At 46.4% G+C, this 18,280-nt stretch overlaps 1 protein-coding gene across 1 annotated transcript in view; it reads left to right on the top strand.

Annotated features, from left to right (window-relative positions):
• Window positions 1-17,211, top strand: part of LOC143929579 (vomeronasal type-2 receptor 26-like) — a 49,456-nt gene extending 32,245 nt beyond the window's left edge. Inside the window, exons 6-7 of the mRNA XM_077453459.1 lie at window positions 14,041-14,164; window positions 16,307-17,211. Coding sequence (XP_077309585.1) covers window positions 14,041-14,164; window positions 16,307-17,211 — 1,029 coding nt within the window. The remainder of the gene's footprint in view (window positions 1-14,040; window positions 14,165-16,306) is intronic.
• Window positions 17,212-18,280: the final 1,069 nt, after the last annotated feature.

The following is an 18,280-nucleotide window of genomic DNA, read 5'->3' as shown; positions in this document are numbered from 1 at the left end:
ACACTAATACAGCGATCAGAAAAATGATCGCTTATTAGGCTGGGTTCACACTGGAGCGATGCGGGAACGCCATGAATCCGCGGCGGGTTCCCGCATCGCATGCCTCCCGGCGGCAGTTCACACTGCCCTATGCGAACTGCTGGGAGTGTCAGTGAAATGTTAATGACACCCCCAGATCAGTTCGCATATCGCAGTGCGATCTGCAAACCCGGATCGCATGGTGTGAACACCCATGCGATCCGATTCTGCTGCGGGCCAAAAAAAGGGTCCCGTGCGAATTTGCGGCGGGTGCGGCGGGTGCGACACGAATTCAGCCATACTATCTGTATGGCTGAACTCGAATCGCACAGAGATCGGATGTGATTTGCACTGCAGTGCGGTGCGAATCACATTCGTTCTCATAAACCGCTGCAATGTGAACCCAGCCTTAGTGACACTGGCGACGGGGGGTGATCACGGGGTTAAACCTTTATTGGGGGGGTTAGGGGGGCACATTAGAACTAAAGGGGGCTAACCCTAACTGCCCTAACAGTTATTACAGTCACAAATGACACCAATGCAAAAAAAAAAAAAAAAAAAAGCAATTGGTGTCACTGTGACTGGGGGGGCAGGGGTAATTGGGGGGTGATCGGGGGGTAAAGGGGGGGTGTGAGTGTGCCTGGCATGTTCTACTGTATGTGGGGTGTGTTGGTGCAACTCACCGAACCTCTCTCCTCGGTGCCGGAACGAAAACTACCGACACGGAGGAGAGAATACATCACTTCCTCTCCTGTGTTTACATTACAGGAGAGGAAGTGATGTCACCGGACATTTTCATTCGCCGGGAGTGATCGCGAGGGGGTGGCCATGAATGAATGGCCGTCCCCTCGTCCGGGATCGCTCCCGAACGATTACCGACCGCCGCAGGCACCGGGGGGTCGCCCGATCGGGCCCCCGACCGGCGGGCAGGCAAGGACGTACATGTAAGCCCTTATGCCTGCCCGTGCCATTCTGCCGACGTACATCGGCGTGCGGCGGTCGGCAAGTGGTTAAGGAACAAATATTGGCCCTCGGGATCAGTCAGCCTATCGAGCAGAGTGAATCTTGTATGTTTCTCAAATCCAATCGCCACTCCCTTCGCCCTCCTTATTGGGGAGTCCCCATAGAATCAGATCGGAAACCTATCTGAATATAAATTGATATTCGTATCCTGGGTTAAATGGGTCTCCTGCAAAAATACCACTTCTGCACTGTATTGCTGCAGTTCCTTTAAGACTTTGTACCTTTTGTTAGGAGAGTTTAATCCTTTTACATTGTATGACAAAAATTTTACCTCAGTCATCCAAGATTATCTGATGGCATGTTTAATCTGTAAAAGTGGTCAGCCTTTGCGCCGCTAAGTGGTAATAAGTGACTAAAGTGGAACAAAATCCAAAATCAGATATAATGAAACACAGATGCTGTGAAAAAGAGCCTGAGTGATATAAAGTGCAAATGCTAACTAAAAAATGCAGCAGGACAAAATAGTAAGCACAAACTATCAAATAATGAATATAAAGGGGTGGGTCCTGCGCAAATCGTGCCACTCAAATAAAATACACAAATTCAAAATAATATAAATATGTGCATACATACAATGCCGTGAAAAAAATATAGTCCAAAAAACAGCACGCATAAAAATATATAAAAAATATATAAAAAAATGGAAAAAAGGTTTAATGATAGAACAATAATAAAATGTCCGCTACTCAAGGCTCCCAGAACTCTCACCTTTAAACGAAGTGAATAAGCAAATCAAACAAACTCCAGGATTCTCTTATTTCATTCATAAATAATAAATAATAGCCATCAGGAAATCCAAAGGAGGGATGCAATGATACAATTCCGCCACTAGAGGGCCAGTCCCAGCTTCCAGAATAGCTGAAATGGATCTTCACTTCTATTTCACAGTGTATGGCTCAAAATAAGAGAGAGGAGGGGGAGAGAGAGAAACAGGAGACTTCCATAGTGTAGTAGTTTAAAAAACGGCAGGTAAATTTATTAAAAAGCAGTAAAGACTCTCACATTTTAATTGCAAAAACAAGCACAATCAGGAAGAGGGTATAATGACAACTTCCTCCCGCCTTACTCTACTTCCGGTTCGTCCTCTGGCCAATCCCTACGCATTACGTCATGTGACTTCTTCATGGGGATCCTTATTATACCCTCTTCCTGATTGTGCTTGTTTTTGCAATTAAAATGTGAGAGTCTTTACTGCTTTTTAATAAATTTACCTGCCGTTTTTTAAACTACTACACTAACAGCATCAGGTGGACGATCGGGGGGGGGGGGGGGGAGACCCGGGGGCTCTGTTCACTCCAGCGAGATCCTCAGCTCCGTCTGCCGGCGGTGCGCCTCGAATCCCGCAGGGGGAGTACTCAGACTCGTAGGTGCGAGCGTTCAATTGCAGGCGAAGGGGTTGATGCAGGCTTCATTACGGAGCGCTGCGCTCTCTCACCGCGCTCAGCTCCGATCGGTACGGTGGGTCCTCCTCCATCCGCTCGCGTGGAAGCCGCAGTCAGGCTCCTCCCCTCTCACGTGCACCGCATGACGTGAGTTTTTTTTTTTCATGCTTTAAACCTTTCTGGGATCCCTGTTGTTGTCCGTGGATGGGGAGAGGAAAACGAGGAGGACGAAATTATCCTGGATGATGAGCAGGAGCCAGGCCACCACACCGCTTCCAGTTTAGTGCAAATGGGGGCCTTCATGCTCCAGTGTTTTAACAGGGACCCCCGTATAAAAAGCATAAAGGTCAAGGACCAGTACTGGGGGGCAACATACTTAGACCCCCGGTAAAAACACAAAATGGCGGAAATGTTACCACCATCACAGAGGGCTGTCAGAATGGAGCACTTACAGGTCTTGCTTCGAGAAATGCTGCATTCTGCTTTTGCGTGCGCTGGCAGAGGAGGAATTCCCACTCCCAGAGAAAGAGTCCAACAGCGCCTGCAAGAAGAAGGCGTTTTGAAGATGTGTTGGTGACTCCTGATATGAGATCATTCTTTCAGCCGACCCATCGACAGGTGTCATCCGGATCCAGTATCAGGGAACGCCTAGACCGACAGGTGTCTGACTACATCGGGTTAACGGCCGATGTGGACGCTCTGAGAAGTGATGAACCCCTGGACTACTGGGTGGGCAGGCTTGATCTCTGGCCAGAGCTTGCCCAATTTGCAATGGAACTGTTGGCTTGCCCCTCGTCCAGTGTCCTGTCCGAAAGGACGTTCAGCGCAGCAGGGGGGATCGTGACCGATAAGCACACTCGCCTAGCTCACGACAGTGTTAACTACCTCACATTTCTAAAAATGAATGAGGCATGGATCTCAGAGGAATTCAACACATGTGACCAGTAGACCATGTATATGCATAACTCTATAAACTATTTATTTAATCTAACACACGGACCTTTTTTCTACCTTTGGCTCACTTCCTTGTACAAAAAAAGCACACCGTACTGTATGCCCGTACCCTCCTGTTTGAAGAGGTTGAGTGGTGTCATATTTTTGGGTCCCGCAGCGAGTTGCTGGTATCAGTGCTGGTGTCACTGCTCTCTATCTCGGTGCTGGTGTGGTGTCAGTGCTCTCTATCATGGTGCTGGTGTCAGTGCTCTCTCTCTATCTCAGTGCTGGTGTCAGTGCTCTCTATCTCGGTGCTGGTTTCAGTGCTCTCTATCTTGGTGCTGGTGTCAGTGCTCTCTATCTCTGTGCTGGTGTCAGTGCTCTCTATCACGGTGCTGGTGTCAGTGCTCTCTATCATGGTGCTGGTGTCAGTGCTCTCACGGTGCTAGTGTCAGTGCTCTCTATCTCTGTGCTGGTGTCAGTGCTCTCTATCTCGGTGCTGGTGTCAGTGCTCTCTATCTCGGTGCTGGTGTCAGTGCTTTCTATCTCGGTGCTGGTTTCAGTGCTCTCTATCACGGTGCTGGTGTCAGTGCTCAATGCTCTCTATCGCGGTGCTGGTTTCAGACAGTGAGGGAGATAGCAGCAGAGAAGCCAATCAGCAGGCAGTGCCAGCACCATGGTTGAGGATCAGCACTGGACTGGCACCTCCGGACCACCGCAGGGGAGCCCTGCATAGGTGGGGGTAAGGGCCGGGCAGAGGGAGGGGCTCAAGCACAGGGTGGCACACTGGGACACTGGCACAGGACTGCGCTGCCCTGCCTGTGGCACTGATCATCTCCTGCACCCCCTTCATAGCCTGCCCTGACCTTGCCTCTCCTCCATGGCCCTCATGCGCTCCTGAATTGTCAAAATTTCACAGATAAAAAAAGAATGCTTGTCGTTGTCGATCCCAGATTCACTTAATATTTTTGTTATGTCAGTGTCAATGTTGTGGGACTATGTGTACACAGCTAGTAAGTATTTTGTGGCTGAAAATATGACCTGGAGGTTTTTAAGGTTCGCCTGCCATTAAAGTCAATAGGGCCCGCCACGAACCTTGCGGTTCGCAAACTTTTGGCCACGTTCACGGTTCGCGTTCGTGAAACGTCCCGTCGGAAGTTTAGTCCATCACTATTCTCTAACAGAACAGAAAATCTTTACTTATTGAATTCAGATCCACATTAATGGGGTTGTAAAAGTTTGTTTTGTTTTCAAATAACAAACATATCATACATACCTCCTCTGTGCAGTTGGTTTTGCACAGAGAGGCCCAGATCCGCCTCTTCTGGGGTCCCCCAATGGCTCTCCTGGCTCCTCCACTTCCACTTCTGGCCAGTAGAAGGAGCTGTGAGCTCAAAGAGCTAAGCCTTTTCTTCATACAGACAGCACTGATCCCTTCCTCCTGCCCCGAGCTGGTGACGCCATTTCCGCTTCCGCGGTTCAAGCTGGTCAGCGAGGAGCTTCTGACTTTCCGGTTCTCCTGAAGCACAGCCATCCAGCAAATTTTGTATTTTATCTTTGCATTTAATGAATAAATTCTAATACCTTTTAGATTACCTACCAGTGTGCCTTTAAAGTGCAATTATTTAGTTTTCAATCTGTTCCTATACATCCAGCAAATTAACCACCAGACGCCTTCCACCAGCAAACTGGAACATGTGTAGAGTAGCGATGAGCCGAACACCCCCCCCGGTTCGGTTCGCACCAGAACTTTTGAACGGACCGAAAATTGAAGTCTACGGGACTCGAATGTTCAAAATAAAAAGTGCTAATTTTAATGGCTAATATGCAAGATATTGTCCTAAAAAGGGTTTGGAGACCTGACTCCTGCCCCAGGGGACATGGGTCAATGCCTAAAATGAAAAACGGCTGTTTTTTCGGGAGCACTGATTTTAATGACGATTAAAGTGAAAAAAAAATAGTAAAATAGTAAAGTAAAATATTCCTTTAAATATCGGGTCTGGGGGGTGTCTATAGTATGCCTGTGAAGTGGCATGTATTTCCTGTGTTTAGAACAGTCCCTGCACAAAATGACATTTAATGGAAAAAAAGTAATTTAAAACTGCTTGCGGTTTTAATGTAATATCTGGTTCCGGCAATATGGATGAAAATCATTGAGAAAAATGGCATAGGTAGCCCCCCCTGCCCATTACCAGCCCCTTTGGGTCTTGTACGGATATTAAGGGGAACCCCGTACCCCTAAAAAAAGAAAAGGTGTGGGGCACGCAGGCCCTATATACTCAGAACAGGAGTATACAGGCGGTGAAAACAGGACAGGGACTGTGTAGGTTTGTTGTGTTAAGTAGAATCTGTTTGTAATTTTGAACTGGTACATTTTTAAAGTGTTACTCCACTCAAAAAATCTATTTTTAAGCTTTTTGGAAAATATAGGGAAGGGTAATCACCCCTGTATAATTTGTTTTGCCGTCCGTCTTTTTTCATCTCACTTCCTGTTGTCTCCTTTCGTTTGCAAATAGGAGACGTTTGTAAGTTGGATGTTTGAAAGTAGGGGCCTGCACTATATGCTCTGCAGAAATGGCGGAACAAGGTGTTGGTGTTGCCACAACACTGTAAGCCCTCAAAGTTACACTTGGTGGGTGCTGGAGCGCCCTGCTGTGAATGATTGTATCAAAAATTGTAATTAAATGCCATTGTTGAACAGTGGTAGAAAAATTTGGCCTTTGGTGGTTGTGGTGGTGGTAGTGGTGCTGGTGCCACAACAGTGTAAGTCCTCACAGTTACTCTCGGTGGGTGCAGGAATGGGCCCTGCTCTGAAATATTATATCAAGAATTGTTAAACATGGGCTGAAAAATTGGGCCTTAGGCACTGCTTGCTGGTGCCACAACACTGCAACCTCTCCCAGATACTCTAGTTGGAGTGCAGGAATGAGCCCTGCTGCAAAGCATTGCATCAAAAATTGTTAAACAGGGGCTGAAAAATTGGGCCTATATACTGCAACCTCTCCCATATACTCTATTTGTAGTGCAGGAATGATCCCTGCTGCAGAGCATTACATCAAAATTTGTTAAACAGGGGCTGAAAAATTGGGCCTATATACTGCAACCTCTCCCATATACTCTATTTGTAGTGCAGGAATGAGCCCTGCTGCAAAGCATTGCATCAAAAATTTTAATTACACGCCCCTGTTAAACAGGGGCTGAAAAATTGGGCTGGTGGCATCACCCAGAACCAAAAATGTTCTTCCACGTTATCAGCGGAGGAGGAAGATGGCAGTCAACATAACAGGACAGTCACTCAGCATCAGCATAGGCAGTCTTGAAGGGATGTGATATTTAAAAAAAAATATTCGGTTACATCAGCTTCAAGTGCTTGGTAGGGGGTGGTGATCCAAGACTGATTCATCTTTATGAAGATAAGTCGATCAACCGAGTCGGTGGACAGGTGCACCCTGTGATTGGTTACAAAGCCACCAGCAGCACTGAAGGTGCGTTCCGAAAGAACGCTGGATGCAGGACAGGCCAGTAGCTCAATTGCATACTGTGCAAGCTCTGGCCAGTGATCCATCCTCAAGACCCAGTAAGCCAGAGGATTTTCGGTGGGAAAGGTGTCCAAGTCTGACCTTGCCCCTAGGTATTCCTGCACCATGTAAATCAGACGCTGGCGATGGTTGCTGGAACTGATCATACCTTGGGGCTGCGGACTAAAAAATTGTCTGAACGCATCGGTCAGACGGCCACCTTCTCCACCACTCCTTCTGACCGATGCCTCAGCAACACGTTGTCCAGGACCATGCAACGTAGGTTAGCTGAGGCATTCGGTTTGGAGTTCTCTGGGTCACTAAGGACAACATGATCCGCAGCTACCTCCTCCTAGGCAAGACAGGTCAGGCAGGCAGGAACCAGCAGACAGGTGGCAGATAGTGCAACGCCAAAACAGGCAGCAACAGTAAGCAGTCCAAAACAGGGTCAGGCAAGCCTAGGTCGGGGTGGGAGAGATCAGCGAAGTCAGACGGGAGCCGGGTCAAGTAATCGGGATCAACAGGCAGAAAACGGGGTTCTTCAGGTACTAGCTGCAGACAAACAGCACAGAGCATCTGCGGCTGTACCTTTAAATAGGGCCACTAGCGCCTATCGCGCCGATGCCCAGGCTGACTAGCGGCGCGAGTGCACATGCGCGAACGGTGGTCCGCTTGCAAAGTGCAAGCGGGACCCTGACAATCCTCCTCCTCCTCGTCCTCTTCCTGTGTGATGGGCGGGACAGCAAGAACATTGTCTGGATAAAGGGGGCCTTGAGAGGCAAGGAAGTCCTCCTCTTCCTGCCTCTGTTCTGCCTCAAGTGCCCTGTACACTATTCCACGCAGCGTATGCTCCAACAGGTGGACAAGAGGTACAGTGTCACTGATGCATGCACTGCTCACATCCTTTTGGCCTCCTCAAACGGACAGTGCATGCATCCCTGATCATGCTCCACTGGCATGGTGAGAAAAAACCAAGCTCCCCTGACCCTGTCCTGGTGCATTAGTCGCACAGGTACTCATTGATGGCCCTCTGCTGCATGTGCAACCGGTGCAGCATGGCCAACGTTGAGTTCCACCTGGTGGGCATGTCACATATAAGGCAGTTCTTGGACAGGTTCAACGCCTTTTGGAGCTCAGCCAGCCGAGCACAGGCATTAAATGATCGGCGGAAATGCACACAGACTTTCCTGGCCTGCTTCAGGACATCCTGTAAGCCCGGGTACCTGCCCAAGAACCGCTGCACCACCAGGTTAAGGACATGAGCCACACAGGGCACATGGGTCAGTTGTCCCTGTTGAGAGGAGGTTGGTGCCATTGTTGCAAACCACCAATCCTAGCTTAAGCTGGCTTGGCATCAACCACCAGCGCAAGCACGGCATGGCACTGTTTTGCCTGCGTACTTGCGTAGCCCCTTGAACACCTACGGAACACCGCTGGTTCCGAGGACAGAGCACTGGAAGAGGCCATGGAGGAAAAAGAAGAGGAGGGGGTGGAGGAGAGAGGTGTGTCACAACCAGTAGTAGCATTTTGGAGGCGTGTTGGTGGAACAACCTCCAACACTACTGCACCTTATCCTGCATCCTTTCCAGCTACCAGAAGAGTGACCCATTGGGCCGTGAAAGACTGGTAATGTCCCTGTCCATGCCTGCTGGACCATGAGTGAGCGGTAATATGCACCTTACTGCTGACCGCCCTGTCCAGCGAGGCAAGGACATTGCCTTCCACATGCCGGTAGAGAGCCGGAATCGCCTTTTGTGAGAAAAAGTGGCATTTTGGGACCTGCCACTGAGGAACCACACATTACACAAAACTCATGGAAGGGGGACGAGTCTACCAACTGAAAAGGCAGCAGTTGAAGTGCTAGCAATTTAGCCAAGCTAGCATTCAACCGCTGGGCATGTGGATGGCTGGGAGTGAACTTCTTTCTACGGTCCAGCAGCTGGGGCAGGGAAATTTGCCTGCTACTATCGGACGTGGGTGTACTGCTAGCAGAGTGACTGCAAGCACTTTGCTGTGACACACCTAGTTCTACACCTTCATTCCTCTCAGCACAGGTTTCAGAGAGGACTAGACATGTGCATTCCGTTTTGTTCCGAATTGAGATTCGGACGAATTTTCATTATTCGGACATTCGGATGTATCCGAATGACCGAATTACAATGCTAACAAATTCAACCGAATTCGGACGAAATTTGAATCAAAAATGACATTTTGCGACCAGAATTTGGGGCCACGTATCTCGGGGCCACTTGTAGCTAAAAACCCCAAATATGGTATGCCAACACAGTAGAACTAGCACTACAACATCTCCAAATTTGGGGTTTTTAGCTCCAAGTGACCCCGAGTTACGAGGCCCCAAATTTGAGTCGCAAAATGCCAAGCACTTTTCTACAGCAGAGAATGACATTTTGCGACCTGACTTTGGGGAAACGTATCTCGGGGTCACTTGGTGCTAGAAACTCCAAATTTGGTATGAAAACACAATTCAACTAGCACTACAACATCTCCAAATATTTTCGAATCTGGTTGAAATAGTTTCAAATGCGGTTGAAATAATTTAGAATCATGTTGCAATCATTTCAATATGGTGATTTTGTAGTGCTAGTTCTACTGTGTTTGCATACCATATTTGGGGTTCCTAGCTACAAGTGGCCCCGAGATACGTGGCCCCAAAGTCGGGTCGCAAAATGTCATTCTCTGCTGCAGAAAAGTACTTGGCATATTGCCCATATCTGGGGTCACTTGGTGGCAGGTGACGTGGCAAGTGGGCAATCCACAACTTGGTCACCGTCACGTGGCACTCGTGGCCGGCCACGTGGCACTAGTGGCAGGTGTCGTGGCAAGTGGACAATACACAACTTGTGGCAGGTGACGTGGCAAGTGGAAAAATACAATACACAACTTGTGGCAAGTGGACAATGACAAAGCATATGCACTTGCCTTGCGATCGACATCCGTGACTTCTTCAATCAGGCATGCTGACAACTTCATTGATACCATAAATATTAATGAAATAAGATGTGTGAGGTTTTTTTGCACTGGTACACTGTAAGTATGAAAAGTTGATGTGACAGATGTATATAAGTAAGTATAAGTAACTAACCATCTTCCAAAACTTCTAATTCAAATAGAAAAGATTAGAACAGAATAGAAAAAAAATATAATTTAATAGAATAGAAAAAAAAAATAATAATAATATATATATATATATATATATATATATATATATATATATATATATATATATATATATATATATATATATATATATATATATATATATATATATATATATATATATATATATATATATATATATATATCTTCCGAAACTCACAGTATATAATGATTTCGAAAAGATTTTAATAGAATATAAAAGAATAGACTAGAAAAACAATAGAACAGAATAGAATAAAATATAATATATTCTATTCTGTGCTATTATTCTAGCCTATTCTCTATTTTTATTCTAATCTTTTCTATTCAAATTTGAATTAATTCTATATGAAATTTGAATGTCGGAAAGAAATTTATATATATGTTATAAAACCGACATCTTTCGAAATTCGAATTTAGTGTATAATGATTTTGATTTAAATAGAAACGATTTTAATAGAATATAAAAGAATAGATTAGAAAAACAATAGAACAGAACAGAATAAAATATAATATATTCTATTCTGTTCTGTTCTATCGTTTTTCTAGTCTATTTACTATTTTATTATAATATTTTCTATCCAGATTTAAAATTAATTAATTAAAAAATGAATTGAATTCATACTATTCGAAATTCAAATGTATTCTATTTGAAATTTGAATTTCACAGGGCCACTTATAGCTCGAAACCCCAAATTAGGTATGCAAACACAATAGACCTAGCACTACAACATCTCCATTTGGGGTTTCTAGCACCAAGTGACCCCAAGATACATGGCCCTAAAGTCGGGTCGCAAAATATTTTTGAATCCGTTTGAAATAGTTTTGAATGCGGTTGAAATAATTTTGAATCATGTTGAAATCATTTCGAATCCGGTAGAAATATTTTCGAATTTGGTTGAAATATTTTCGAATGTGACCGATTTTTCGAATTCGGTAGAAAAAGAAACTAAATCCGAAAACGAATTTAACGAATTTAACGAATATAACTAAACAAAATAAATTAATTAACGCATTAAAACGAAATGAAACTAAACAATTTTTTTCCTTTTGCACATGTCTAGAGAGGACTGAAGGTCTAGTGGGGTTGGAGATGCCAGCTGATGAGGAGCAAGGAGAGGTCCGCTTTGTTCTTTGGTGTGGGTCTTTGAGGTATGCTTGCCAATGAGCTGCATGGCAGGTCAACATATGTCTGGTCAAGCATGTGGTGCCCAAGCGGCTGATGTTTTGGCCACGCGAGATACGCTTGAGACATATGTTGCAAATAGCAGTGGTGCGATCTGATGCACTCATCTCAAAAAAGGCCCACACCAAAGAACTTTTAGTATAACGCGCAGAGGCAGTGTGATTCAGTCGGTGTGCTGCCCCTAAGCTGGCCCCCGGAGGGCATCCTGCCTAGTTGGACATGTGCCTCCTCCTACCAGGCACCCACGTGGAGTCAGTGCCCTCATCATCCCCTACCTCTTCATCACTGAAGCAAACCTGGCAGTATGCTGCAGCTTGTGGAACATGACTGCTAGATTGCTGTCCTTCTTGAGCATCCCCTCTCTCTGTGCTCACGCCACTGCCTTCCTCTAGCTGAGTATCATCATCAGAGCCTACAAAACACTGGCCATCCTCCTGGAGCATGTACCCAACACTGTGCTCAAACAGTTTGGGGGACTCCTCAGGAGGACGTGGTGGGTCTAGGGATGATGACATTGAGACGAGGGAAGAGGATGCGTTGGCAGCTGCTTTGCTAGTACCCTGAGCCTCGGTGAGAGAGGATGAGGAGGATGAAGAGGGCTTGGTCATCCACTCTACCAAGTCTTCGGCATGATGCGGCTCAACACGTCCAGCTTCTGAAAACAAGGACAACCGTGTACCATGGCCATGTGCGGATGACAATGCACCGCGTCCATGACCAGCATTGTTGTCTCTAGACACAGAGCCTGCTTGCCCTCTTTTATTGGCTCGTGCCTGTCTGCCTCTCCTTGTTGGCCTTCCAGACATGGTAATGGCCTGAAGGGAGATGGGAAAACCAGCAATTGCGTAATGTATATTGTGCTGGAGGCACAAAACACCCACTAACTCCTGCAGATGCCTTTATTATAGAACACCAGCAAAAAAGGGCAGATACAGGTGTATACTGTGCTGTGCTGGAGGCACACAACACCAACTAACTCCTGCAGATGGCAGATGGCTCAATTAGAGAACAGCAACAATGGGTAGATACAGTAGGTGCCGCCGATATTGTGTTTCCAGCGCAATACTGTCGCGCTGGTTCCCGGCGACAGGCTTCTCTAACCAGCGCAATCCCGTTGCGCTGGTTCTCGCTCTGGCTGCAATAGGAAAATGTCATTTTCCTATAGTAGCGAGAGCGGGAGAGTGGCGATAATGTCGCCTCACTCATGAAGCCTGCATGCCTTCTCGGGGGCATACCAGGCCCTTAGGTCTGGTAGGGATTTTAAGGGGAATCCCCCACACCGAAAAAAACGGCGTGGGGTCCCCCCAAAATCCATACCAGACTTCTATTCGAGCACGCAGCCCGGCCGGTCAGGAAAGGGGGTGGGGATGAGCGAGCGCCCCCCTCCTCCTGAGCCGTACCAGGCCGCATGCCCTCAACATGGGGAGTGCCTTGGGGAAGGGGGCCGCGCGGCCCCCCACCCCAAAGCACCTTGTCCCCATGTTGATGAGGACAAGGGCCTCTTCCCGACAACCCTGGCCATTTGTTGTCAGGGTCTGTGGGCGGGGGGGCTTATCGGAATCCGGGAGCCCCCTTTAATAAGGGGGCCTCTGGATAGCGGCCCCCCACCCTATGTGAACGAGTATGGGGTACAATGTACCCTTACCCATTCACCTGTGAAAAAAATAAAAATAAAAACACAACACACAAGGGTCACACAAGACCCCCGGAGCTGTGCAATAAACTATTTTAACCCTTCTGTGTTGTGTTTTTTTTACATTTTTTTCACAGGTGAATGGGTAGGGGTACATTGTACCGCATACTCATTCACATAGGGTGGGGGGCTGCTATCTGGAGGTAGAGAACAGCAATAATGGCTAGATACAGGTGTATTCTGCGGTGCAGGCACATAGACAACACCCAGTTGCCCACTAACTACTGAAGATGGCAGATGGCTCAATTAGGGAAGAGCAACAATGGGTAGATACAGGTGTATTCTGCGGTGCTGGCACAAAGACAACACCCAGTCGCTCACTAACTACTGCAGATGGCAGATGGCTCAATTAGAGAACACTCAGAACAGCAATGAAGGGTAGATACAGATGTATTGTGCGGTGAAGGCACACACACAACATCCTCTATCTCCTGCAGACGCCGGAACACTACACAAGGCCACCGCACTGGCGGCCTTATATAGTGTGGGGCGTGTCCTACACAGCCTGTGCTATAATTGGAAACAGGCCTCCTGCCTGTGGCCAATCATGGCTCTCCTCGCTACCGGCGCTGTGATTGGCCAAGCATGCGGGGTCACAGTGCATGCTTGGCCAATCATGAGCCAGCAATGCACTGCGATGGCGCAGTGCATTGTGGGCCATGAGCGCCACACGAATATGGCGCGAACAGCCCACAAAGTTCTGGCTTTGCCGAACGGGCGAACAGCCGGTTTTCAAGTTGAACATACGTTTGACTCGAACACCAAGCTCATCCCTAGTGTGGAGTCATTGGGATGCATTAGAACTGCCAGGACTGCACACCTTTCGATGACCATGACTTTAACTTGCATTCTGTGTTTTTAATCTTGTGCAATAAATGTCTAAATTTTAATACTACACTCAGAGTGGCGCACCACCACCCATTTCTTTTATAACCATTAAAGGGACCACCGTACCGGTACAGTGATTTACACAGCCGAGCCATCCTTTCCACAGTATAACTGTGGCGGCTGGTCGGCAAGTGGTTAAATCTATCCCAGTTTGCCCAGTTAAATTTAAAATGACTTTCCATGCCCAAGTACAAGGGAACATCTTGTTACATAAAAATATTACTTGAAAAATCTTTTGTCTAGATCCCGAGATCGCAGTGTTCTGAAGACTGTTTACCGGGAAACAGAGAAGTGCCGAGCTCAGATAGACATGAATGCTGTCATGGTTGTGTCCCGTGCTCAGAAGGAGAGATGTCCAATGAAACAGGTGGAATTTCTTATTACTTTCTAGAACTTCTGTTGGTGGTAAAAGCAATGCAAGGAAACCCATAGCAGGCATTGGAAATAAAGTCATTATTATATTAAAGCTGAATTCCAGGAATTCAGCTCCTTTATAAAAAGTGAAGACACACTATGAGTTAAGTCCAAGGAGGTGCATGATCACCCCTGCGTTTTTTATTTTTTTTGCGCTATAAACAAAAATAGAGCAACAATTTTGAAAAAAAACACATTATTTTTTACTTTTTGTTATAATAAATATCCCCCAAAAATATATAAAAAAACATTTTTGTCACTCAGTATAGGCCGATACGTATTCTTCTACATATTTTTGGTAAAAAAAAAAAATCGCAATAAGCGATTATTGATTGGTTTGCGCAAAAGTTATAGCGTTTACAAAATAGGGGATAGTTTTATGGCATTTTTATTAATATTTTTTTTTTACTAGTAATGGCGGCGATCAGCGATTTTTATTGTGACTGCAACATTATGGCGGATACATCGGACATTTTTGACACATTTTTGGGACCATTGTCATTTATACAGCAATCACTGCTATACAAATGCAGTGATTCCTATGTAAATGACACTGGCAGTGAAGGGGTTAACCAGTAGGTGGGGGCTGGGCTTTCATTTAGTGAACACTGATCTCTGCTCCAATCACATGGAGCAGAGATCAGCACCACTTGTTGCTAGGCAGAACGGGGAGATGCTGTTTACAACGGCATCTCTCCGTTCAGCCGCCCCGTGAGACGATCGCAGGTATGCCCGCGGCGATCGAGTCCACGGGATCCGTGACTGGACTCACGGGGGTCCCGACAAGCATGTGAGCGCACCGCCGGTGGTGCACTTGCGATGGCAGGGCGGCATTAAAGATTGGACATACCTGTACGCCAATATGCCTGCCCATGCCATTCTGCCGACGTACATTGACGTGCGCTGGTCGGGAACTGGTTAAAAACATATACCTTTATTATATTTTTTCCTGCAGTTGTCAGCCTACTTTGATGATGTCACATGTATACAGGGCTGGTGCAAGGATTTTTGACATCCTAGGTGAAACCTCATTTTGCCACCCCCCCTGGTTCCACCTTAGGCTCCACCCTCTTTGCCCTGACCATGTATGCCCCACCTTTTTTAATGAAGTGCCCATCAAATGCAGCCTACTAGTGCCCATCAATGCAGCCTCACCAACGCCCATCAATGCAGCCTCAGCAACGCCCATCAATGCAGCCTCACCAATGCCCATCAATGCAGCCTTACCAGCCCCCATCAATGCAGCCTCACCAACGCCCATCAATGCAGCCTCACCAATGCCCATCGATGCAGCCTCACCAGTGCCCATCAATGCAGCCTCACCAGTGCCCATCAATGCAGCCTCACCAATGCCCAACAATTCAGCCTCACCAGTGCCCATCAATGCAGACTCACCAGTGCCCATCACTGCAGCCTCACCAGTGCCCATCAATGAATGTTTGCTTGCTTCCATTCATTTGGGATTCGGGACACAGACACAATCCTCTGCTGCCTCTGACACTATGTGCAAACAGAGCAGGGGCATCCAAATTTCCGAATAACAAGAAATTTGTCAGAATTTCAATTCAGAATAGAATTAACTGCACATGTCTACAGTATTTTGCTATGGGCAGAAAATAATAAAATTACTCCACCACACTATACCTAATGGAGAGAATTATTAACCCCTTCCCGCTGCCACCTCCCAACCTTTGAAGAACTTCTAGTTGCCGGAAGGTGGAGGCGGGCATTCGGGTCATGTGACCGCTGTGATGAGGCTGTCACAGCAGTCACATGATTAGAAAGCTCCCAATTGCAAGTATGCATCAGAAGCTTTCAGGTCCTCGCCAGTGATTGTGCTGAGAATGCACAGGGCCATCGTTTTGTGTTTTACACTGGGCGGCATATGTGAGGCCTCTTGGCAGTAAAGTACACCCGCCGAGATGTTGCATATCTGCTTTTGGCTGCTAGGAAGAGGTTACTGTCTATTACATTTCCTTTTTCCAAATGAACAAACTGTGTAGACCTCTATAATGTTTCTTCAATATACTCTAATTTATGTATTTAAAAAATTGTGAACACGTTCTAAAAGTTCAAAGTTGATTTTATTTTTCAGGAAGTGAGAACTGCATGAAGTGTCTGGACCACGAATGGCCAAATGAGAACAAAACTCAATGTAATCCCAAGCAGATAGAGTTTTTGTCTTATACCGATGACTTGTCTTTATTTTTCATGGTTATCTCTTTATTCCTTTGCATTTTAACATTTTTGATAATGATTGTATTTATCTCATATGGAGACACCCCCATTGTCAGAGCCAATAACAAGAGCCTCAGCTTTGTCCTCCTGGTCTCCATCATGTTGGGTTTCCTCTGTGTGTTCTTGTTCCTGGGTCGTCCCTTGGATACAACCTGCTGGCTGCGCCAAACATCTTTTGGATTTCTTTTTACCATAGCGGTCTCCTCTGTGTTGGGCAAGACTGTGATGGTTTGGCTTGCTTTCAAAGCCACCAAACCGGGCAGTGTGTGGAAGAAATGGGTTGGAGTAAAGCTGCCCAATTCTGTTGTCTTCATCTGCTCATCATTGCAAGTTTTAATCTGCATTGCATGGTTGTCGATCTCTCCCCCCTTCCAGGAGTTGGACAAACGATCATATCAATCAAAGATCATCATTCAGTGTAATGAAGGGTCAGTTATCGGGTTCTACTCTGTCCTGGGATATATGGGGATCCTGGCTGCTGTCAGTTTTAGTACAGCGTTTTTAGCAAGGACATTACCGGACAGTTTTAATGAAGCCAAATACATCACCTTCAGCATGCTGGTGTTCTGCAGTGTCTGGATTGCCATGATCCCGGCCTATCTGAGCACCAAAGGGAAATACATGGTGGCTGTGGAGATTTTCGCCATCCTGACCTCCAATGCTGGACTTCTAGTTTGTATATTTTTTTCAAAATGTTACATAATTCTTTGTCATCCCGATTTAAATTCAAGGAAGATTTTGCTTGACAACAGATGCAAATAATAAAAAATTTTTTTACGATGACATTAAAGATTTGTACCTACTGATTAAAGTCATGAAAATGAAATGTCGGTTTCATTGCTGGCCCTCTAACCCCCAATTACATGTTACTTTAACTACTTGCCGACCACCTACCACAGATATACTGCAGCAGGTCAGTTCTATTGCACGAAACTACGTACCCGCACGTCATTTTGTGCAATAGACACTGGGGGCCGGAGGCGTGTGTGCTGATTGGATGGAGGAGGAGCCAATCAGCAGGTCCGGTGGACCGGATGTGCACCGGCCACCCGCGATTGTTCCCCAGAGAGGCAGTTCAATCCATTCCTAGTGAAAACACAGATCCGTGTTTCTGCTCAGCAGAAACACAAGATCTCTATATCTTCTTCACTGTCAGAACGGCGATCTGCCTTGTTTACATAGACAGGGAAGAAGATATAGAGATGTTTTGTTTCTGCTGAGCAGAAACACGGATCTCTGTTTTCACTATTCACTAGGGATGGGTCAAACACCCCCCCCCACCCCCCCCCCCGTGAACATGCAAACAGGCAAAAACTTTGTTTGAACTCATGAACACCGTTAAAGTCTATGGGACACGAACATGAAAAATTAAAAGTGCTTATATAGGCTTATATGCAAGTTGTTGTGTTAAAAAGTGTTTTGGGGGAGCAGTGATTTTCACCCCTTGCCGCCGAGCGTACGCAGATGTTTGAACTTGGCTTTTTGGGGGTTATACCGGGATGATGCCTGCAGCTGCAGGCATCATCCCCGTACCGTTTTTAGAGCCGGCGATCGGCTTTCCCACTCTGCTGTTATACCGGAGAAGCGGGAGGGGATGCCCCCCCTCCCACTGATCAACAAACTGCCGCTTCTGGCGGCTAAGGAGAGACTGGCGGCTTCATTCCAGTCTCCTGATTGTAAACATGGAAGCGACGTCATGACGTTACTTCTCGTTTACTCGGCTGCCAATGGTGCCGGTTTAAAAAAAATATACAGTATTCAGAATCACCGAAAATGGTGATCTGAATACATTGAAGTGTAAAGGAGGGATTGGAGGTCTCCATAAAGAGTA

The sequence above is a fragment of the Lithobates pipiens genome, unplaced genomic scaffold (genome assembly GCF_037356315.1).
Source record: "Lithobates pipiens isolate NorthernLeopardFrog02 unplaced genomic scaffold, aLitPip1_a1.2 Scaffold_24, whole genome shotgun sequence".
In the NCBI taxonomy this organism is placed as follows: domain Eukaryota; kingdom Metazoa; phylum Chordata; class Amphibia; order Anura; family Ranidae; genus Lithobates; species Lithobates pipiens.
This window is presented reverse-complemented; position numbering and strand designations above follow the sequence as displayed.